The following is a 23,947-nucleotide window of genomic DNA, read 5'->3' as shown; positions in this document are numbered from 1 at the left end:
TAGAGTTTACAGGTTAGTGTAGTTTGTGAGGTTTTCATGACTGCAAGTTTGCATGGTTCTGAGATGATTCTTTCAACATTTGGGACGGCAGCCACTCTAAGCCACCAGTCCAAATATTGCTATGGGCTGCCCTCTAGTGTCAACTCTGGGGGTATTTCCTTTTATCTTAAACTTTGCTGGTTGCTTCATCTCATCAAGTCTTCTGTCTGTGGTTAATATTCCTCCTGTGTTCACTGAGATTGGCAGGTATGCTAAGTAAGTGTTTTCTCATTTGCTGCGGCTCTGAGAAATACACAACAATCCAGCTGAGGGACCAGTAGCATCTCGCTTTCACACTATACCTAAACACCAGGGACTGAAGCGAATGTCTCATCAGTCTTGGCAATTATGTGTGTGTGTAAATCTGGTGACAACACGTAAATCTGGTAACAACAACTGAATAAGGAAGTTAATGGAAGAGTCAGCTCAGCTCTAAGCTTGCGGGGAGCAGCAGTGTTGGTATTCCCTCCAATTTGAGACATTACTGCCCAGATGAAGGAAGAAGCAGAAAGTTTTCCTTGAAAAGGCCATTTTTATCAGCATCCATTGTTACCATGTTTCTCCAAATGCCCATGTGGGTAAAGAAGTAATCTTTTGTGATTTCTTTGTGGATGATACAGGTCTTGTCATACTTTTGAAGAGTCCACTAACAGGACACAAGAGTAGAGGCTGACCATTCCAGCCCTTCTGAATGGAGCTGCTAGAGATATGGATGAGCCAATTGCTAGGTCATTTTGCTGTCACACCTACAGAAGTCTTCTGTGTGATTGTTCAGTATTGGGTGTGAGAGGTTTACCTGTCTTGCTGAGAGAGGTGTAATGGAACTAAAACATAAGCCAGCAAAAAATTTACTTCAAAACTGTTCACTTGAACTCTCCTGGAGTTTCATTTACTCTGGTCATTTAGCTGTGCAGGGGTGAATGGAGTTTTGCATAACTGTAACAGTGATTTAACACTTGGACTGTGGGAGTATAAAGCAATTACTCCTTTCCCACTGTTCACAATACGAGAGGAATTCTCAGGGACATTCTCAAAGGAATACAGTTATGCAATAATAATTCAACTGAAACCAGCTTTAAGTGACAACATGATGAACAACCCACTGCTAATTTTCTAAAAACTGTGTTTCACTGTTATCATGTTACTTGTTGTGATACATAAACAGGCAACATTTCCCCAACCAGTATGTGTGACTGCACTTTGTAAAGCCAGCATAAGTCCACAGGCACATTCATGGTGTTTGCACAGTTTGTCCACTAGAGGGAAATGTTTTCTCTAGAAATTAGACGTTTTGAAGACTTGGACTATCAGGAGAGCTGTACTGATGTGTGTTGTTTTTCTTTTTACTTTCAATGTATTTTACAGTCTCTGCAAGTATGATTTGCATTATATAGATGTAGAACAAAACATGTTATTCTTACAGAGCACTTAGTTGATATCAGCACTTCGTTATGTCATATGATCTATGCCGCTACATGGCAAACGTGTCTACGCATACCCACTGGATCTCAAATGTTTCTGATTTTTAATTTCATTTGGTTGGAGTTCCTGCAGCTCCCCTCCACTAACAAAATCTGCTGTTACGTGAACAAATACATGAAGTTGTGTTTGTGTGTATTTTTTTCATTATTTTAGCCTTTGTGGTTTCGTTGACCCTAGCCACCTTACATTTCAAGAACCCCCACATTTACTCTGACCAAAAGGGAGTTACAGATGTATGCAGGGGACATTACCATAAATGCCGTGATCAAAGAGAGCAGTCCGAATTAAGTGTCCTGTGTAATTCGTTGCCATTACTTTGTTTTACATGTCGGGGCAGAGAAATGCGTCCAAAAGGAAGCAATGTTAAATCAGTGCAAATACAGAAGAAGAGAAACATGCAGAATGCGATCTACCGAAAGAGGAGGGATAGGGCCATGTAGAGTTACAAAGATGAAATACGAAGTGTGAAGAATCCCGAAAGTTGCGTCTATGAAGAATGGGTTCCCGAGAAGTGAGCTCCATTGTGAGAGGATCTGTGAAACACCGCCCAACTGCGTGTGCATTCAGTTCATCTCTGATGAGTCATAGTGATTGTAAGCCCTCCTCATTTTACCAAAATGAGAAATGTAGCTCCTTTGGACTGGAGGGACAGGAGGAGGGAAAATTATATCTTCTATAATTTCATTTTTTCCCCAATCCTTTTGTTTCTCTCTCCAGATTATGTGCCTTCACTAAGCTCCCACTTTCCAGACGGAAGAGTTGGCGATTTCCCGGGGGCAGTGGGGTGTTGAATGACAGGGGGGGGGCAAATGGGTCACTTGAGGTGACGAGATCTATGCTTACTATTTTCAAATCTTCCCTCATCCTCTCTGAGCCTCGGTAAGATGTTCCTGGGATAATCTCTCATTCTCAGGCTTGCGAATCTTCACTTTTATCAAATTTTCCGCCTCTTAGGAGACAGTCGTCCTTGAGATTAAACACTGAGATGCAGCTGCTGCTCTCTGACCCATTCATCCCATACACGGTCACAGGCATCCTCAGATCTCCCATCACGCGTTGCTGCTTCCTCCACACCTGAATTTTGAGCCATCGTCAGCAAAAGGCTTGGACAATTAGGTAATTAAGGGTGAAAAAGTAGTTCAAGGACTGGATGAGCAATTTATTATAGGTGCTCCAAGGGCCTTGTCCATTTGTTAACCCATGGTGTTCCGGTGTGTGCGCCCTTCATCCTGGTGTGTCGACAGTCCATCCGGAATCACCGTGACAAACAAAGTGGAAGTCGCTGGAGTCTGAGGAAAAGTGCACAGAACAGAATATAATAAGGACATATTCGATGCCAGCACATGTCCTGGGGTAGCGAAAGCTTGTCTTACTCCAGTAAACTGCTTTGGAATAGGACTAATCCATTGTAATCATGCAGGACAAGACACTCAAGAACAGAAGATACAATAAAAAAAAAACACATTTGAACTTTTTAATCATTTATTCTGGTATGGCACGTGGCGGACCTTAATCAGTAGGAACAGAATATATCTCCATATATAATTTATCCTATGGCAAGCTATAGGGATAGTAGGTTTAATTTATGAACTGATTGTGGGGTAGTTTGCATTTCCCTTTCAAAATCAATTCACAAAACTGTTGGGCTTGAAAAGGGAAAATTACGCTGTCGGCTGGACGGATTATGATTTATTAAAGCAAACTGAGGCAGGAGTTCCTTTAAGTCTTGTGAGTAGTTTTAAAAAGGATAACGCCATTTCATGAGTCTACAGCAGTGCCTGTGTGTGCCAGCCTCAGATAGAACCTGGATTTTAGATCCCCTTAATGCAGGAGAAATGGGTCTGTCTGTACTATCCCTAAAACATCCCAGCTTACCCCCATTACCTCAACATAGTTAAGAGGAGATCCAGGGAGCACATGTGGACGCGCATAACATACCATGTGAATTTACTAATGTTCAGAATATATAAAATTATCTGTTTGAGATGCACTGGGGATTGACAATGCCCGTAGTATCTCAGAGTGGATTAGTCTTTTTAAGTGGAATGAAAAAAAGAGAAAAGCGTAATGAATTGAAGTCAAATCCCCTTCCTACCGAATTGTAATCCGCAGTGTTGCGTGCGTTTAGCGCTCTCGGTGGAGCGGACAGAGGGGGAGAGAGGGAGAGGGTAAGAGAGCGACGTGCCCCGATCACAGGGATTATCATTTCTGTCAGGTCATGCAATCTGTCAACAGCGCAGAGGTAACGTCCCCTCGCGTCCCTCCCCCCCGCCCCAAAAAAACGCAGGAGCATAGTCAAACACGGGCCAGATTTTTCATGCCACGTGTTTAAAATGTCCCAAGACTTGGACCTCAACATGGAAAGGCATCATACAGGGATGTGATGAGGTGATGAGGTTTTTTTTTTTTTTTTAAATCTGATAGCTGCATCAGATTGCAGATGACCATGACGGATAGAGCTGCCGCATTACGCACCACAGGTCACGCCGCCTGCGCTAACTCTGCCAGTGCCACTCCCGCGATGCGCGTACAGCATGCGCCCACGCGTGGGTGTGTACGCGCGTGAACGTGCCGACACACCCAGGAAGAGACAGATGGTGTGAAAGGACCTGTAATCCCCTCCGCATCTCCTGGTTTTTCATGTCGAGATTACTGGCCGGTCCAATCTGGGCTAAAGCCTCTGTCCTTCGGCGGCGGTGAGTGACAGGGTGGCAGCAGCGTGAGCAGGAGTGAGAGAAACAGCTGAGCGTCGCCGTGCCCCCTCACCCTGTTCTCCGGACGCCCGTTGCGCCTCCGTCGGTCTTGGTCTTGACACGCGGGGAAACGGAAAGGTAAGGTTGGCTGCATTTGGAGGGACACAGGGGGAGCACAGAGAGGTCAGTGGAAGTTTTGAGGCGGCTCGTTTCCGTCCGTGGAAAACGGAGAACTCGGATCTCGTCGACATGGTGTGGCGCGTGTAATGGTGCCCTACAGGGCAGCCAAGTGTCAGGTGAAACACAGCGAGGGTGCCGTGGCATTACCTTTCTTGATGTTGTGCCACTCTCCAGATGTAAGAAATAATGGACCAGGAGATGACTCCAGTAATGCAGGGGAATTTGTTGCACATGTTGCTGTTCGACAACAGCAGAAGATGTTTGGCATTTGAAACAGTGTCTGATCTGCATGTTCAGATTCACATTTCTGTTTTTAATGAGTTTGTTGATAGGTGTTTGTTGTCAAATATGTGCTCATTTATTCATTATATACAGTAGCATGCTGAGTAGAGCTCCTTTGGGTGTCTGGTTCTGTTTTCTGTGTTGTTCTTTTGACTTGTTCTTTTGTGTTGTTCTTTTGACGGTTGGCACAGCAAAGTTGATACCTAAGTTCAGAAACAAGTTACATTTGGCTTCCACAGTAACAGAATTATGACTTGTGGTGTGACTTCTGGTAATGATGAAATACTATTTGGAGTGCAAGCGTAACATTGAATAAACCACATATTTCAATGAAATGCTCTATTCATAAATCCCATGGTGTGGAGAACTTAAATGTACCGTTGTGATCACGGAGTTGATGGTTTTTCACCGCAATATGCTGTTTTCTTCCTCCTTTAACTAGTTATTTTGACTGCCGCAGTATGCAAAATAGTAACACTACATACAGTAGACAGTCAGCTTACTAAGCTACAGTTACTCTGGTTAGATCTGTGAAAATGTAAACAGAGACATGCGTAATCTAAGGTTTAGGTTTCAAGTTTTGGGATTTTGAGGAGATACTTAGTCGCTAGAGGAAGTGGTGGCTGAAGAGTAAATAACCAAACAGTTATAAAACTTCTCTTACATACTAGTGACTGTGAATCTCCTGTGTTATTACATGGTAATTGCAGAGACATAACTATCCAGGTAATATAAAGTGGAGCCAGTAAAACATGGAAGCAATATTAGTTGCTAGATAGTATGGATACTGGTACTTGTTTCGTGTATTGACTAAAGGCAGAGTGGTGAATGAATGTGGTTTGTGTACCAAGCACCATACCTGCATTTTTGCTGCAATGCCCACCCACCTGTAAACCCTGAAGAGTAGCGAGCTCTGATTGGCTCCTGTCCTGCCTCACTGTGTGCGAGTATGTGAGCATGCGTGAGTGTGTGAGTGCCTACGTGCGTGCAAGCATGTGTGCCCGTGTGTATGACTAATGTAGGATTCAGTTTAATTCAATTTCTGTCAGTTTTATTGGCATGAAAAACACGCAGTAGTGTTGCTAAAGTATGTACGCTTCATACAAAAGGAGCAATATTGCAATAATATGATAAAAACAACTGATTTGAAATCAGGAATGATGAAATATTTGATTAAAAAGAAACTGAGATAAGTTCAAGCAAAGAAAAATTGAGTCAAAATAAAATAAACATCTCCTTCTCTTCTCTTTCTCTGTCTCTCTCTTGATGACAGGTGTGTGTTTTCTCTGTCTGGTGGATGTCGTGCCCGTGAAGAATGAGGATGGCGTGGTGATAATGTTCATCCTCAACTTTGAGGTCATGACTGACGACAAACTCCGAGACCCCCACCAAAACCTCAACCACAAGCTGCCCCTCCCTTGGCTCTCCTCAGGTAGCCCCCTCCCCTTTTCCCTCCTCTGCTGGCGGAGGCTGTGCCCCGCCCACCCTCCCCTCCAACCGGACACGGATCCATTTCCACCGCTCTCTCTCTGTCAAACTTTCCCTCCGCTGGCCGTGATGCATGATCTCACGCTAACTTTTCAAAGCAAAGGAACAGGAACTGTCAGACACTCGTTATAACATTCACATCTCTGAGTTCAGCTTGTTGATTTCGGAGGTAGAATAGACGCGTGTGTGTTTTTGCGTTGCTCTGCAGGTCGGCCACGAGGGTTCAAGCTGCGCCTGCCGCTCCTGCGCTCCCTCAGCAACAGCAAGCAGTCGCTGCAGGAGGACCCCGAGGCGGGGCGCGCACGCGACAGCTCCCCACCGAGCCGCGAGTCCCTGGTCCTGGGCGAGCTGCTGTCCCTGCCGGAGCAGCCGCGGCCGGCGCTGCTGTGGCCCGAGGACCAGCGCACGCTGCTGAACAGCGAGGCGCCCCCGGCGCTGCCCCCCGCGCTGCCGCCGGCGCAGTCCTCGCCGTACCCGCACCACCACCTGAACCCCGACGCCTCCGTGTCCAACTGCAGCCTGACGCACAGCCGCTCGCGCGAGAGCTTCCACAGCATGCGGCGCGCCTCCTCCGTCGACGACATCGAGGCCATGCGGCCCGAGTGGGACAGGAAGTTCCGCACCCGGCCCGGCAGCACAGGTATGGCGGGCGGGGGGGACAGGGACGCTTGCCCCCTTGGGTCTAAAACTCATCCCCGGAACCAGGAGTCATCAAACTGTCAAGAATCAAACTAAAAAGCAATGCGTACAAGACCTCACACCATACAGATAAGCATACACACAAACACGCACTCAACTGCCCACAAACACACACACAGTGATGCTTGTTCATGTGTGGTTAGCGGTGTCCTGTTTGTGGAACCTTTTATGTCTTTAATAGATGCATTGTGTAAGTTACTTTGGATAAGAGCGTCTGCTAAATGACAGTAAAGTAACATAATGAGAGCAAATGGTGCATTACTTCATCCTGAACAGGTTCACCTCGTGTGTTCAGAAAGGGAGTTTAACTACTGTATATAATGTGATGTAATTATGTATCCAACTTGTGATATATGAAGAACACTGCAATAACACTGCCTTCACACAGGTGCTGTGAATCACAAATCCAACATACTGAACTCTACCTCCGACTCGGACCTCATGCGCTACCGCACCATAAGCAAGATCCCTCAGATCACCCTTAACTTTGTGGACTTCAAACCGGACCCCCTCATTGCCCTGCCCGCTGGCGAGATGGACATCATTGCGCCCTGCAAGCTGATAGACCGCACTCACAACGTCACTGAGAAAGTCACCCAGGTAACAGCTACTTGTGTCTTCTACTATGGATGTTCTGGGGGGGGGTTGGGTTCCATTTTGTGGCCCAGGTGCACTCTAATAATCAGTTTAGAGATTATCTCAGACAGCAAGACAGATCCAGCAGTGGGTGTAGCAGCAGTTTTTTGAACTTCATATTCCATATTTGTGTGGCTATAACTGGGTTAGCTTAATCCACTTAGGGAATCCTTCCATGATTCGCTCACCTGATTGACTTAAGTGATGATTGACTACAAGGGATTAAACGGCAGCAGATGATATTGTTGCTGTATATATCTGGATATTGTAATGTGGTGTGTAATTGAGTTAGAGGGACATGCACTGGAACACAAGGCACCACCTTCATTTCTTGTAGAGCAGTGCTGGGTTTACTCTACAGACAGCTCCGGCCATTATAACACGAAACCGCAGTGATAAGATTTGGCCGCACAGCTTGTTCGCGTGGGCGAGTGTACGGACAACACGAAACTGACGGACGGCACGGTCCGTTACTTATCAGCGCCGCATTCTGGCAGCTGCTCGGAGCCGGGCGACACACGGTGGACTTTTTTGGTGTTCTCAGCTGCGCCGAGGCATATTAATGACCTCCGGGGAAGGGGCGCGTCACAGAGCTGTCAGAGTATGATTACCATCATCATCATCATCAGCGCTGCTCGCCCGCTTCCTCATGCCTTGTGCAAGTTACCCCTGAAGTGATGCTGCTGCCGTGGTTATCCTCACCTCCTGCTCAGTCCGGGCGAGTTCTCATCAGGCTGGCAGGAGGTTGTCACGGAGACAAACAGCTTGGATATTAAACATGTTGCAAACAAGGGCATGTGACAGATCATCTGTACTCACACCGAAGGAGAAGTGTGTGAGGCCCTCCATGAGAGAGTGCTCAGAAAGGCTTTGCTAGGATTTGCGCAGCATACGAGCTGCTTTTCACTGATCAAGTCGTGGCTGGTTGTCCATGTAGTGGGCCAGCCGTGAAGGCTGGCATGAGAGAAAACACTATGAAAAGAAAGTTAGTATTGAAATTACTCTACAGTTCTTAAAAATTCCTTTCCTAAAGGAGGAGGTAATTTAAGACAGTTTCAGAACTGATTTACCAAATCTGAAAGTGCACAAGCATTTTGTTTTACATTTTTTATTTAGTGTGGGACAGAGGGGTGGTTTGTGAATGTGTCCTTGCTTTGTTTAATCGTACTGAAGTTAATTAGTTTTCACGTGGAGAATTGTGCCTTTTTAGTTTTCAGAAGGGACCATGTAGTTTTTCCACAGTGAAAAGGCTCACATCAGAGAACACTTGAAGTTGATGAATGCTAGGCTTTATAATACTGCTGTGCTAACAGACATGAATCAAGCCAGATGAACATTCAGGATTGCTGAAAGTGTTGAAAACATTTAATTCACTTTCACATGTTTATTGGTTATTTTTTAAAGAGTTTATTAACATTTACATTTACATTTATTCATTTGGCAGACGTTTTCATCCAAAGCAACTTACAAGTGAGGCAGAGAACAACAAGCAAAAAGCCATGTAAGGCTAGAAGAGCTGTTTGACCAAGTTCCAGTAGTTGGCCAGAGAAGGTACAAGCTAGCTGGTAGAGATATGAGTGCCTTAAACCACAAAATTAATTTTTGTAAAAAAGGAAAAAAAAAAGTTTAAGACATAATAAATTGCTTTAGGTGGTAGTGTTTCAGGTGATCAGGTGAGCGTGGAACAGCTGTGTCTTCAAATGTTTCATATTGTCTGGGGGTGGCACTCTTAAAGTACGACAATAGTGGCACTCTAGGAAAACATACTGCTGAAAAGGCTACCCTTTTTTGTTTTGGGAAAAAAACCCCATTAGTTCCCTTGGAAATGGGAGCAAGGCCTGCTGCTGCTGTGCCGTGGTCCAGGGCTGAGCCGCTTGTGTAAATGGCAGCGATGGAGATGTATCAGGTTGTGCAAAGCAGCAGGGTCAGAGGTGACATGTAGGACCGGAGATGCTGCTCCAGATGGAGAGGCAGCACGGAGGCACCAGCTGTGTCCCTAATTCATCAAACGGTATATTTAGTGCCTCACCGGAAGCCATACACCGGCATTGTACTACATGGCTTAATCTGTGATGGGATTGTTAGCACTAAGCCACAATATCTGAATCTCCAGACCAGGCAGGTTTTTCATTTCTGTCTTTTCTGTGAGCTTAACTCACAGGCATTTGCCGTGCATCTATTCTGAGGGTCCAGGTCTCTTGGATGAAAACATAACCCCGTTTAATATTTCTGTTTTCAGTAACATTTACATGTATGTCCTGCAGGTGGCTCTGTCACCCAGAGGAGCTTTATTTTGAAAATAAACTGTGAGCAGAGCTTGATCGGAAAACGCTTTGAAAATTAAACTTGGAAGCCTTATAATGATTATGCAGAGTATCGTTCGAAATATAGCTGTAGCCTTTCACTGGATGCAGACCTACATCTAATATCTAATAAAAAAAATCATACTGTGGATTAACAGATTTACACAACTTTACAGTTAAGCCTGGCAGGGTGCTGATTGAGAAAGGCTGTTTCTAATGATGAACATGTGAGATAACTCTGAGAAAACCCCAGCTGTTGGGAGGATGTGAGGAGGGAGATTCTGCCAGTCTGTGCAGATGCTAATCACAGCCGCATTGACCAGGGTGGCATTGCCCCCTCCTCCACCCTCCTGATTACAGAGGTACTCAGTGCCATACTGCTGGCACACACTCACACGCACATTCACGTATCTGAATGTGTGCACGCAGGCTCTTATATGCCTGCAAACACTGACACATTTGCATTTAGGAGCACACACGCACGCATACACGCACACATACACGCACGCGCACACACACGCGCGCACACACATACACACACACATGCACACACACACGCACACACACACACACACACGCACACACACACACGCACACACACACACGCACGCACGCACACACACGCACACACACACACACACGCACACACACACACGCACACACACACGCACGCACACACACACACACTTTCTTGGAAAATTTAGTTGGAATTTCCTTTGATTCAGCCAGATAAGGCTGAATCAATCATGTCGAAACAGTACTGGAAAAAAAATGATTATGAATATTATTTTGAAACAGATCAAATAAAATTGTTCAAGACAAGATGACATGGAGGATAGCAGTGAAAGGAATTTTATCTGGAGCTGAAATTCTGTTTGGTGTATAATGCCAGCGTGCCTGTCCCGACAGTGCCTTATGTTGTTTTATATCAGCCAGGAGCTGTCGGTGAGATAACACTGGCGAAGGTTCTGAAGAACAGAAACACATAAAACATCAGACAAGATTCTCAGTCCACCCTCTGAGCTCATACTCTGATTTTATTTCTCAAAGTATCCATGAGTGCGACCGTCACAAAATGTTGACAGGATTTCTTGTAATAATTTAAATAACAGTAGCCCTTTTACTCAACTAATAGAACATGTCTGTCTTATGTGTCTACCATTCAAGCACTTTTTGGCAGATTCGTCACCCTTAGATGTAATTCAAACTGCATTTTGCTCTAAACAAAAGGCAATATAAACAATATATCAGCCCATAGTGAAACCATCCGCAAGGTTGAGTGGCCTCTAGGTCTAGTGGTCTGACTTATCAGAGGTTGCACTTTAAACTGTGGTTGTACACTCTCACCAGAAGAGGCCAGTACTGTTTTTAAAACTTTTAAAGTTTTAAAAAAAAATTTAATTGCACTGAGTAATTATGTAATCTATACATGATTATTTCTGAATATTTCTAATATTTTATAACATTAATAATGTTCTCAATATTCAACAAATTAAACTGATAAAAATTTGATTTGATAAAAGATTATTGCAATAGAGGATAAAGCAAGAAAACAGTAAGCACTAGTAGAGAGCTCATCAGAAAAACAAGCTGTCCAGTAGCTGACATAGCAGATGGACGTGTCTGTAATCCTTTCTTGGTCCTTACAATGCGCACAAGCTCAGATGCAGGGCTCTTACTTGATATAGTCTTGAAACAATTTTACAGTTAAAAATTGCACAATATGCAATCATAAATTATTTTCCATGTCTTTCATATTTAGATCAATTGGCAACATATTTTAAGAAATGTATTGCCGTGTTTGCTGGTATGGTTAATTCTAAAGATCTTGAGAATATTGCCATTCAGAGTTCAAGAAAAAAGACTGCAGATGTACTGTATGTTATAAAGTGTTGTGCATTAAGGTATCTTAATTTTACAGTTTTTTTTTCTTATTTACAATCAGTCCATCAATAAGTATTATTGCAGCCAATATTAGGTTGCATAGATCATTAAAAATTTTCAGTGTATGAGTGGTCTGACTTTCAGTATAATCTGAAATATATCATTCTAATTTAAGAAATTAGAAAAATACAATGGAATACATGGATTTTTTTTATCTCAGCCCCTCTAGCTTTGTAGAAATGTTTATACATTAGCTTTATTTGGTTTGACAGAATCAACATGAAAAATTAATAGTGGTTTTTCAACATTTTTGTGCAAAGATGCTTATATCAACCCTCGTTATTAACTAGCCAAGCAGTGTTCGCCCGTGGTTGATTGCTATGTAGCTGTGGCCCAAGGTTGTGTGGATTAATGGAGGTGTGTCTCAGCGTTTCGGAGGTTGTGTTAGTCAATATGCCGCACAGAGGCCTGGGAGACCCACTGTGTTGTACTGCACAGCTTGACTTTTTGCAATAACAGTAAAGCCAAGGAAGATAAGAGGGTGTGCCTTCATATGACGCACTCGTTCTGCAGTTGATAACATGCTGATACCAAGATCCGTCAGTGCACTTCAAACCAACGCTGAAACGACTGAAATAAACAAACACTGAATTTCTTTACAAACCAGCAGATTTAGCACATTGCCTTAAACACATCTAAGATACTTGTTTTCTATTGTTGCCCCGGTGCCCAGCAGGATGTTTCTGTTTGATTGATTTGAGCTGAAGTGTCGGACAGCTTGTGGAGGTTAGGAACGGTAGGCCATAGTGTAAATCTCTGCTCTGGTGTCCTTGAGCAGAACAGCTGTTGCCCGTTTGACCTCTCACTAGTTCGATAGCCTGCTAGTCCTCTGCCCTCTGAAACCACCCTCTAAAAACAAGTCAGCACTCTGCTGACTTGTTTTCTGTAGTTGCTAACAAGAAAGGCCCAGTTCTAGCGCTTGTTGTGTCTGTTATTTCGAGAGTAGGGCAGGGTCCGCTGGGACACTGTGGTGTTGTTTTGTCGTCCTGACCGCGCTGCCTCTGTCCCGCAGACTCCAGCTGTGTGCACAGGTCTGTGTCTGGCCCTGTGTGTCTAAACCTGCCCGTCCACACACCCCACACCCCGCTGCCCCGTTTAAGGAGGCCGACCTCCCCGGTCATTATTTTTACAGTGCTGTGATTTACGCCTGGACGGGGAGCCGCGGTTGGCTGATTGCTTTTCCCTGCCGCTGGCTGTGGCCCTGCATGAGAGGGGAAGGGTGGCTGACGTCAGGACCCCGGGGGGGGGAGTCAGTCAGGGAGAGGGTGGGGCTCTCTGATATCCCACGTCGATGCTGGATCATGGAGAGAGACGGATGAGAGATGCCTGAGAGAGCCAAACTCATCCCCTGTACCCACGAAAGCACCCTCTATCCCCCCCCCTTCCCCCTGCCCTGACCCATTTTAACCACTATTGCCCCATTAATCACTTCGGACCGGTCAGGAGGGGCCATGGCTCACCGCTCTGCCTCATCACAGGAGAGTAATTGAACTGGGTATAAATTGGGCGTGAATATAAGCTGCATTGATTGGGCAGTAATCTGGATTCTTATTAGTGGGCAGCCGGCCTTGGTCTGACACAAGGAGAGGGAGCCAGTCTGGATATCTGTCTTTCTGCTTTAAACATTCCCATCTCTCTTCGAGGAGGGAATCGGTAGCAAGTGGTTTTGATTCTCAAAATGATTGTCGTGTACCAAATGATGTTAAAAGGGGATTATCTGAAACAAAATGAAATTGTGAACAGGTTACTATTGACTGAAAACAACATGAAATTGAAATTTTGGAATGAACAACACTGTGGTGCTTGAACATACTGTGTTCACAAAGAGCTTATGGAAAGAATATTTCAGAATATTTCATTTTCATAAACCCCCACCCAGGAGATGGTTGAGTCCATGTTGGGACCGCAAACATGCAGGGACACGGGAGACCAATCCATCAGTGGAGTCTGGGGGCGTGGGGAGCGGACAGCCTCATTTAGGGAGGCGCTGAGGTGAACCTGGGGATGACGAGGTGCTCCATCACTGCCGGAGCCTCGGGTGTCCCCCCTCCCCCCGACACGCGCATACTCCGAGTAACACCCTGACTGTCCTCACGAGCCCATATCCCCTGACTCACCGTCTGTGTCTCCACCCTCCACCCTGTCCTCACACAGAGATACTTGGAGAGCCTCTGTCCTCATGTCCTCGTGTTTTGGTAGCTCTCGCCATCCCTTCTTCCTCTGCACTTGCCTCTGCTAATTCCTCTCCTCTCTCTGCTCTTTCCTCTCCTCTCTCTGCTCTTTCCTCTCCTCTTTCTCTGTCTCTTTTTCTGGGTGTCTTGGTGAAGATGCGCCCAAATGACAATGCTCGCATGGTGTCAGTAGACAAATGCAGTAACAGACAGGTCTCTGTGGCAGAGTGCTGCAGGGGAGGCATCCGTCTCTAAACCCACCTTTGGCGTGCTCGTGTCTCACTGTGCCGCCTTTAATTGGCCCTCATGTGAGACCCCCCTCCCGCGTCTGCGCAGCGAAACCCGCGACGGGCCCTGTAATTCACTGTGAAATCTCCACCCTCGTCCCCCCCTGCGGACGCACGCTGACGTGGGGCGGATCACCATCGCTCAGAGGACACGACGGAGCACGCGGCGGGCCTCGGTTACGGTCCTGGAGCACAGCCCCCGATCCGCCGCTGATCTCCTTGAGGTGCAAGCCTGACAAGGGCCCGGGGCCACAGGGCAGCCCGCCGGGGGGAATACACGGCGAGGCTGCCATTTAAACACACATCATTATCCCCAGCCCCAGCAGCCCCGCCGGCGCAGAGCGAGGCAGAGTGCAGCCCGGGATAAATATCAGTATAAATACCAGCCACGCTCCCACTACTGCACAGCCACAGCTTATAGGACTCGAACTTAATTACCTCAGCTCTGCAAAAGAATGCACTTTGGGTTACCAGGGTTTCAGAGCTGCAACGTATTCCCCTGTCAGCGGTAGGCTGTTTTTAGACTGTGGGGTCCCTCACCTTCCTTCCCTTTGTATGTTTTTTTTTTTTGTATTACCCCTGAGTTCTGTGTAATTGCTTGAGTTTATGTCACCTCACCAGGTTCAGTGCCTGTTACCATTTGCGGCCCATTGATTTTCAGCTCAGTCTCTGGCCTTGGCTGTAGTATGTGTCTAATCCACTTTGATCATGGTTTATTCCCTGCGGTGCTGCCTTTAATCTTTTGATTAGAGTGCCCTGTTTGGTATACTACAAGTTGAGCAGGTGCACATACTCGTTCCATTATTCTGATAGTAAAAGTACTAATACTAGCAAAAACTAACTCAAGGTCACAACACTTTTGTACAAGTGAAGAACAACATAATAACAGGTTGTGTGTTTAGTTATGTAAACATACAGACAAACAATGAAAGATGATAAAACGGAATAAAACTTAGCCTCAGACAAAAAAGAAATATATTAATGAAATAAATAAGAAAAACTAAGCAAATAAGATGAATAATAAGAAATATGAAAATTGAACAAGGAGAATTTAAAAGTTTAAAAGATGGTTATCCTAGAATTAAAATACATGTGAGATTGAGTAGTATGCACATAAGTATATAAATAAAAAATTTATACGCATGTACAAGGTTAAAATTTGCGTCTGAATGTGCATCTCTTCAGGTAGCGTAATTCAGTGGCTTTGGCCCGAAGGCACAGGCTGGCCAGTTGATTTGACCGTATGGAGCGCTCCTGTGCTCGTGCGACTCTAGGTGCGTTCAGGTCAGGCTGAGGATATGAGGATACCATTGAGGATGAATGGTGTACAGAGATGACGGGGTATGTGCTGGAAAGACCTGTCAGTGACAGTAAAAAGGCATGCGGGAGGCCGGGGGGGGGGGGGGAGGGGGGTTTTACGAAATGCCTGTCGTCTTGTTTAGCAGCTCGCTGGCCCGCCATCTGCCTATTCGGTATGGCGGAGCCGCTCAGGCACTCGGGGCCCGCGGTTCAGTGCGGTGTGAACAAATCGCCCAGCCGCTCTCGCCCACATGGCCGCGCGCTCCTCCGTCACCGCGCCGATGGCCCGTATGCTCTCCGTGTCCTCAAACAGACTGTGAAATTGCTCTTGTGTGCGGTCCAGGGTCTGTGCTGCCAGAAATGGTGCGCGTTCACCCCGCCTCTGCAGAACGCAGAGTCGGGGAAAACGAAGGAGAGGCGTGGGGGGGGGGGGGGGGGGGGTGACGGTGCTGGCTGCAGCCGGCAGATTCATGGGCGCTCACGGCGTGGGACACATGGACGCACAGGGGAGACGCACAGGGGGTGGCAGTCTGCGGTCCGTCTGCATTTGGCGGGTTCACCTTTCACCAGGCAGGAGCCAGAGCATGTGGCTGCATTCACACAGTCCACCCGCTCTGCAGTGACAGAATGAAAACACTGCACAACCGTTTGGTTTTCCTTTAACACGAAAAGGTCCACCAAAAGCCTGTAATATACCTTCCCAATATGGAATCAACAGCAAATCACTAATATATTGACCACTCATATTAAGAAACCAGTGAAGGCTAATGCATGTAAGCAGCTTGACTGTTTGCATAGGTAGCTGATGTGATCAAAGCCTATGGTCACAGAGCTCCCAACACTAAGAAAAGCAATCAGTCCCTGTACAGAACCCCCCAGTGAACCAGAGAAGAATGGTATCCTAATTGGCTGATTATGCATGCGTCAGTACTGTCAGCAAAGTGTTAAATACAACAGAACATTGCATGATTGGATGGTTCCTATACTTACTTATTCCTTATTTGTACTAAAAATAGTATGTAAAATAGAATGCAGTTCTAAAAATAATAAATGCTTCTTCACCAGATTTTCATAGACTTTATTGCTCATAACCCCTGAGATTACCAGGGGAGTTTTATGTGGGTCTGTGGCATGCATAAATAGATAAATCAGAAAAAAGCAAGTCTGCGCTGGGTATGAAAAAAAAGAGCTACATTCTGTGTACCTTCAGGGAGCTATTTTGTGAGAGGCATTTCTGAGCCCCTGCTGGAGGTCATATTTCACACTGGGAGTTTTCAGAGCAAGGAACCAATGAGGCATAGAGAACGGGATACAGAGACTCCTTCCTGCACGAGTCTCTGAGATACCACTGTGTCACCATAAGTGTGAGGAGGCAAACTTTGATAGAGCACATCACCTGTTCTCATCATGTCCTTCCTCGCGCAGAAAAATCTTCAGAACCTTCACGGCACACAAACACACACACACACACACACACACACACACACACACACACACATTAGGAATTAGGAAAGACAGCTTTCCTAACTAGACTTACAAACAAGACTCTCCGAACAGCATGTTGGTCTGATTGACCCAGACATTCAGGTATATAGAACTGGCTGAGAGGCTGTGGGATATTGTAAAGTGTTAATCAGTCAATGAATTGAATGAATACAGCTTGGTCATAATTTCACCATCCACTATAGAAAAATAAAAGAATGTAAAAGCATACTAAAAGTCAACTGAAGCAAGTTTGTTGGCTGTATACTCATACAAACACCAGCACATGGTCCTGCTCGTGTTTTCAATTGCCATGAAGTGCACCTCTGTTCAAGTTACAACAGATAAGACCTCCTGCATCACTTTTATTTCCCTGCTTCGTTAGTATTAAGGCACATCTGTTGTTTGCAGAGCGTGAACTCTGACCTAAACCTGTCTTTGCGGTCCATTTTTTTCCATTTATCCTGGATTGTGAAGATAAGAGGAAAAGCTGCTCTGCTGCCATCAGCGGTGTTTATTTAGTACTCGCTGCGTGCATTTAAGGAGAGGACTATCAGAGCTGTGTGCCTCGGCCATTCTTACCCTGTAAAGAATGCTGATTAATTCCACGGGATCACCAGGCTGGGCCAGCTGGAGGTTAGTGTGTAGAGCGCTGTAGAGTCTTAGAAGCAGGGGTTGGCCCGTGATTGGGTAACCTTCTCCTCCCCGCACTGGGCAGGGGATTCTGTCAAAGCCTGGACGCAAACACAAATGAAAACAGTGAAAGTGAGTGATATGAGACTGATTGAGATTAGTTTGGCCAGCTGGGTACCTAATAATAAAAACCCTCTTCTCTGTAACAATTATGAGTAATATCTACGGTAGACATGTTCACTAATGGTCATAATTACTAAAACTGTTCATGCATTACTAGCGTTTTGTTCTGTATGTCACCTTACTGCAAAAAATTGTTACGCATACTGGTGTGGGAATTTGTTGCCTCTCAGTTAATTAAAATGGCAAATGCATAGCACAAAAAGAAAAAAAGGCAACCAAAAAAGATACCTCCCAAAAAATAATCTAAACATTTTTTGTAAATTTGTGTTAGACGGTGTGATGGAGCCAGCCGCTCTGCAGACTGCTCTTCTGTGCTCTACGCTGCCATTAAATACAAGACGAGGCGCTGGCACCAGCTGATGTTCAGAGTAGACCCAAGAGGAGAGAGAACTAGAACTGCAGCAAAATGTGTTAGTGATTAGCATTTAGTGTTACATAAATCAAAGTTTTATATTTAAACTTCCCTTTGCTCAGGATTTTAAGACATCTGAATATTAAGGTAATCTGATCAATTCATTGTATGCTGTACTGTCATAGGCGCTGTCCAAGTTATCAACATAGGTATAACTAGAACAATAATTAGATGTATCAGTTTCACTTGTGAAATATTAGTTCTTATTATTAGCACTTGACTTGCAAATTGTGTCCAATTCGAACATCAGATAACCACAGTATATATTAGGTTTGCTACTGAATATCCCAAGTCCAACTGTAAAAAAACATGTGCCTTCCCTCTCCTCCCTATCCCTCTATATTTGCTCACCCATTTTTAGATTACACCTAGCATTGGACAACGTGACTACAACAAGCCTGCTGTTATGTGAGGAGAAAGTGGCAAAACAGGTGTGGAGGTAAAATAGAATTAGAGATGGGTCAGATAGAAAGGAGAATGTGAGTACCTGTCAAGATACAGAGATTCATTTCATTTCTTTGGCTGGTTGCCTTTTTCTGTTTTTTTTTTTCTCGCCATTTACTTCCTACCATTACACAGTAGATAATGGCCCCACAGGGCAGGTTCCTTTTTGGCTGGGGATTCACAGTTACGCGTCAAACCGGTGACGTGAAGGCTTGATCTGTGACTAAGACTCAGAGACATGCCAGAGACGTGTTCCTCCTTTTCGGTGTATTTCAAAGGACCTATCAGAGAATCTGTCACCTGCGGTCCCTTTTTGTGCACGTCTCATCAAATGAGTTTTGCGGCTGATGCTAAAGGTCTTTGATGCCTCAAGTTTCATTTGAGAGCATTGGATATTTATTTAACACGGGCGCGCAGTCGCGTTGACCCGGCCCTAAATCACAGTTCAGGTTCAAGAGCAGACTTCAATTATCCAAGCTGACCTGAAATAAACTCAATCTGAACATGAGAGCTGCATTATTTATTGAGGGGTTTGTGTTGATTTGTGGTCCAGCTCTTGGATCCAATATATCATTGCTTCATTATCAGAGAAGAGTTGTCAATGAAGTTGAGGAATTGCACTGCAGTGAAGCTTTGAAGTGGCAGTGCGGTCGCTGAACTGTCTTACTGATTTATATCTGTCACATCACTGCATTGTCAATTCTAATCTCTGTTAATCACTTTATTCCTCTGGTGTTGGTCAGTACGTCTGATGTTTCATTTTAACACAGAACACTCAGCTATGTGCTCCATTCCTAGATGAAGAAAGAACACTGATATTAACGCCTTGTGTTATTTGAAAATATTTCACAGTAGTGATTTATTTCTCATAAGCATTATGAGTTTATAGAGGACCTTTCACATGTAGCATTTTGTTTCTAACCTATTTCCCGCTGATGTATCACTTAAGAATCACGGTGTGAGATTTTTTTGGTTCTACGTCAGTTAAATGCCATACTTTTGATACCTTACAGATTTTTTTTTGTAGTTTTCTTGCAGGACTTACCTACAAGCAAGCAGTTCAATGAAAGCAGATCAGTTATTTTGTTGAAAAATGTTACTCCCTACAACCAAAAGAAGTCACAACACAACACCATACTGAGTTCATGGTCTGTGTGCTATGTGGGTCAGTACAATACTGCTAGGTCACTATATAACCCTGTGTGGGCTAAGCTGAGCATGAAGACCAGTAGACTGGGTGTGAAATTACACATCTCAATATACCTTTTTTATGAGTTATTGCATGTCATAAATAAAAAAGAAATCCACACTATATAAGCAAGAAGTTAAACCATTTCCCAGAATGCCGTTGACACAGAGTTCATATTTCATCATTTAGCGTGCAAACAGATATGTATTTGTATACTTTAGGAACATGTGAATGTCCTCTTTCACTGTGATTTCACTGTGTGAGTGTTATACAGCACTATTGATAGGCAAAGCCAGGCCTAATGTCACACTGCACTGTTTGTGCTTATTGCGCTCTTAATGATAATAATTGCTTTGAATCGGTCAATCAATAGCTCAAATTGATTAGTTTCAGTGCTTCTCAAAGTCTGACTTTAACCGCTGCTTTACATTTGAAATGAACTGGTTACTGGGGAAATACGCCTGGAGTATATTGCAGGTCACAGAGTCACATTAAATCATTTCTGTTTTATTTTCCTATCAATATTCCGTGCACCCCGTTACCCCTCCCTGCAGACCAAGGGGCTGTCCCCATACTGGAGTTATTAGTCAATGAAACAACACGATTACAGATAAGCAATAACGAATGCACTCAAATCTGGCCACGGCTGGATGTTTACATTAGCTAACTGTAATTAAATCAGCAGCGGGCATTTTCCTCTTGGCTGCCAGGGTCTGCTTGGATTTATGCTGGAGGAGGTGAAGGACAACGGCTGCATTTGCCCGAATGTCAAGCACTCTACAGGGTTTCATACAAGACATAATATCTTCTGGATTGAAAAAAGCACTTTGTTCTAAAGAGCTGCTGCTTCTAACCTATATATTCGCGGCATGAAGCTGGCTGTCGCACATAAGGCATTTTAAAAGGTCATTTAATACCGACAGTACCGGATATCTCTGGATTTGACTGGTAGAAGCCATTTGTAGTCATTTCTACCCCATTTAGTGACTCATACAGCGAACTACTTCTAGATGAGGGATTCACATAACTGGCTTTGTGATGCATTAGTTGAAATATTTCGTACAAATGAAAAATGCAGAAATTAATGGGAAAGGAAATCTCCTCTTTATGTTCACAAAGAAAATGAACACACTATTTGTTGCTGTGGAAACCAGTGGTAAAACCTAACTTTACTGTAGGCTTACATACAGCATTTAGATACCAAAAAAACACAGTAATCTGTGTCATCTGTGTTCATTGTCCTGCAGCAGAATCTGCTAGAAATCTGATATTGATTATCACACCTCAGATGTTATTTTATGTAGTTTTGAACAAACGTGTCAAACTGTTGTCATTCATTACATGTGATGATGACATCACTGACAAATTGATTTGAAAATGAAATGGGTGTAGTTTTCTTTCTTTTCCATTTAATGACCTAATCATCATTGTTGAGTGTTTTCAAAATACGCGGACCAGGTAGCACTTGCGCTCTTAACTTCTTTTTAACCCTCTTTCTTTCACCTTCCTCATCTTAAGGGCAAGATGCATGTGCTGTTAATGAGTGATTTCTACATCCCACAATCCCACCAACAGTGTTCTGTGATAGTATTATACATGTTATTATATACGTTTACAGTATACTATGGTAGTAGTGTATTGTGCATGTTCAGTTTGGATGTTTTGAACCCCCCCATCCCAGGAGATTGGTCTCCAACCAAACTGGGCTAATTTAAGCCCTGGGATGAGCTGCGCGATTAATAAAGATGCTGTTAATTAATGGAGAGGCTGCGCGCGTGGCACGTGATGAATTTTTGCACCCGCTGCCTTGATTACAACGGCGGCCTCCGGGGAGCGCGTTGGTAATGAGAGTGGTGAGTCATCGGAACTCGGCTGGGATGAGCGATGACGAGGGATGCGTCAGCGCGCGCTCACTCATCAGGGTGTCGCCAGCTACACTGGGCGGGGTGTCCAACGGCCCGCTCAGCGACCCGGACACATTCAGCGAAGAGGCACTTTGTTCACTCAGATAATCAGCCCTGACCTTTACAATCTCATATCACGGTGTGGAACATCATGGCCCCCTGTTTTATCTTTCAGCCATATGAGCCTTATCGCCCCGATATGCCCATCTGTCTTGAAAGACTTATTTCAGTCTGGACGTCATCCCCATACCAGCTGTCCTTGGGCTCACCTTGAGTTCTCGGCTCTTGCCTCCTCAAATTCCTCACCTCTTCTCTTGCCACCACGTCAGATCGATCACTGCCAGCTTGAAGATGTATTTTAGCAGTCAATATGTGCATTCAATTCAAGAGCTCCTCTAATGCGTCACTTCTGGAATGATTTTTTTCCTCCCTCAGTGAAAGTTAGGCTAGTATTTGAAGACTGTTGTGAAGAGTTTATGGGACAGCTCTTTTAAAGGCAGAACTTGAAATCACTTTTGTACAGAACTTTCTCAGCTTTCCTGAGGCTGAATTATATGTGGGGAAGGGCTAACGTAATCATTATGGCTGACACTATTAGCACATACCACACTCTGCAGACCTAAACCACCACAAATCCTAAGTAATGATTCACTGACCTTTGCAAAGTTTATTTACTTTTGAGTATATTATAGGAGACCAGGACGAACTTATTTAAGTCTGCTGCTTGTCCTGGGGAAAGATAAGACTTTGATTTTGGCTGTAACCACAAAATCCAGTGTTTTAATTTGGCTCATGGCCAATAGTGTCCCATCTGAGAGTCAAACCAGACTCTAACCAGCACACCATATATGCGCTTGCACTGTTTGGTAAGGAGCTGAGGGGTAAGGGATCATGGTGTCCCAGCATGGCACCATTGAAGATGTATGAGCTTCATCTGTCCCCCTCCCCTCCACAGTGGGGGGTTGTGGCGCAGCCGTGATGCGCGAAGATGCCTACCTCAGCACTGCTGCTGTAAGTGGGGCAACAAGCACAGCTTCCGAGTGGGAATTAATGGTGTCATTTGTTATCCGTTCGGATTCATGGCGCTACGGAGATGTGGCACAACAGCACCACGCTCGTCTCGCGCTCACGCGGCTCATGGCTCTGGTAAATGGACAGGTAACGGGCCACCGAGCAGTGTTTTGGAATACAATTATAGAGATAATGATAAAGTCCGACGTTATAGGTTCCAACAAGAAACTGTTACCCAGTTTACTCTTACTTTAGTTTTGAGATGAAGCTTTCAGCTTGCCGTGGAACATCAGTATTAATAGCGAGATGCTCAGCTCCTTGAAGGAGCAAACAGTTTGGAGTCATTCCCTGGGATTTGATAAATGCACAAAGTGATGTCACTTGCCGTCTACGCAAACTTGTACCCAGAAATGTAGTCAGAGTAGCCAAAGTCATCAGAGGACATGTCCTGCATAATTAAAGTGGAGGTTTTATTACACAATAAAGGGGAGCGTCATAAAATCTCAATTAAAAATAGATACAAAGAAATTCAAGTTGATGTAATTTTGCTGTAATTCTCAATGGACCGTTACTTTCTCATGGGTTGAATTTTGTGCATTTCTATATGCTTGAATTTCATGTGACAAGTTGTCATTATTATTATTATTGAGATTTTCATTATATTCTCTTTATTTCCTTGCAAACAACCTAACATCACAATCCCTCCTAATACATCCTACATATAGTGAGCTAATTTCTTTAGCATTATTCAGTAATTTTATAGTAAAATATTCTGCTTAGACTAATTGAGAAGTTTGGTCTTGTGTATATTAAAAGGTTATATGTCATTCATTTCATATTATATACTGTAGACAATTGCTTGCTCACATAATGAGATAATGTGGGTTTGCACTCAATGTCACCTCTGTACACTGGTTTTCCAGTCAGTCTAAGTTTGTGGTGAAGAAGTTAGCTTTGAAGTTAGCTTTGCTGTGGAATAGTGTTCAATTTCAAATATAATTTAGGCTCACTAAGTTTGTTAGTTAGTTAAGACTATTTAGCTAGGACTATTTAGCTAGTCACAGCAAAGTTGGCCCAGTAAAGAACTGAGCAAATGGAACTGCCAACTGCTTGCTTGATATTGTGGCTGGCTAAATTGGTAAGGAGCTGCAATTCAGTGCTACATTGCTTGTTTGCTAGGTGACCA

General features: G+C 44.4%; 1 protein-coding gene across 1 annotated transcript in view; it reads left to right on the top strand.

The window, feature by feature from the left end:
* The window catches only part of kcnh2b (potassium voltage-gated channel, subfamily H (eag-related), member 2b), a 150,224-nt gene that overhangs the window by 66,912 nt on the left and 59,365 nt on the right, over nucleotides 1-23,947 (top strand). The window contains exons 3-5 of the mRNA XM_036554997.1: nucleotides 5,950-6,108; nucleotides 6,373-6,804; nucleotides 7,252-7,463. Coding sequence (XP_036410890.1) covers nucleotides 5,950-6,108; nucleotides 6,373-6,804; nucleotides 7,252-7,463 — 803 coding nt within the window. The remainder of the gene's footprint in view (nucleotides 1-5,949; nucleotides 6,109-6,372; nucleotides 6,805-7,251; nucleotides 7,464-23,947) is intronic.

Source organism: Megalops cyprinoides, chromosome 2 (genome assembly GCF_013368585.1).
Source record: "Megalops cyprinoides isolate fMegCyp1 chromosome 2, fMegCyp1.pri, whole genome shotgun sequence".
In the NCBI taxonomy this organism is placed as follows: Eukaryota; Metazoa; Chordata; class Actinopteri; order Elopiformes; family Megalopidae; genus Megalops; species Megalops cyprinoides.
The sequence above is the reverse complement of the archived record's forward strand: the minus strand, read 5'-3'. Positions and strand labels throughout refer to the sequence as shown.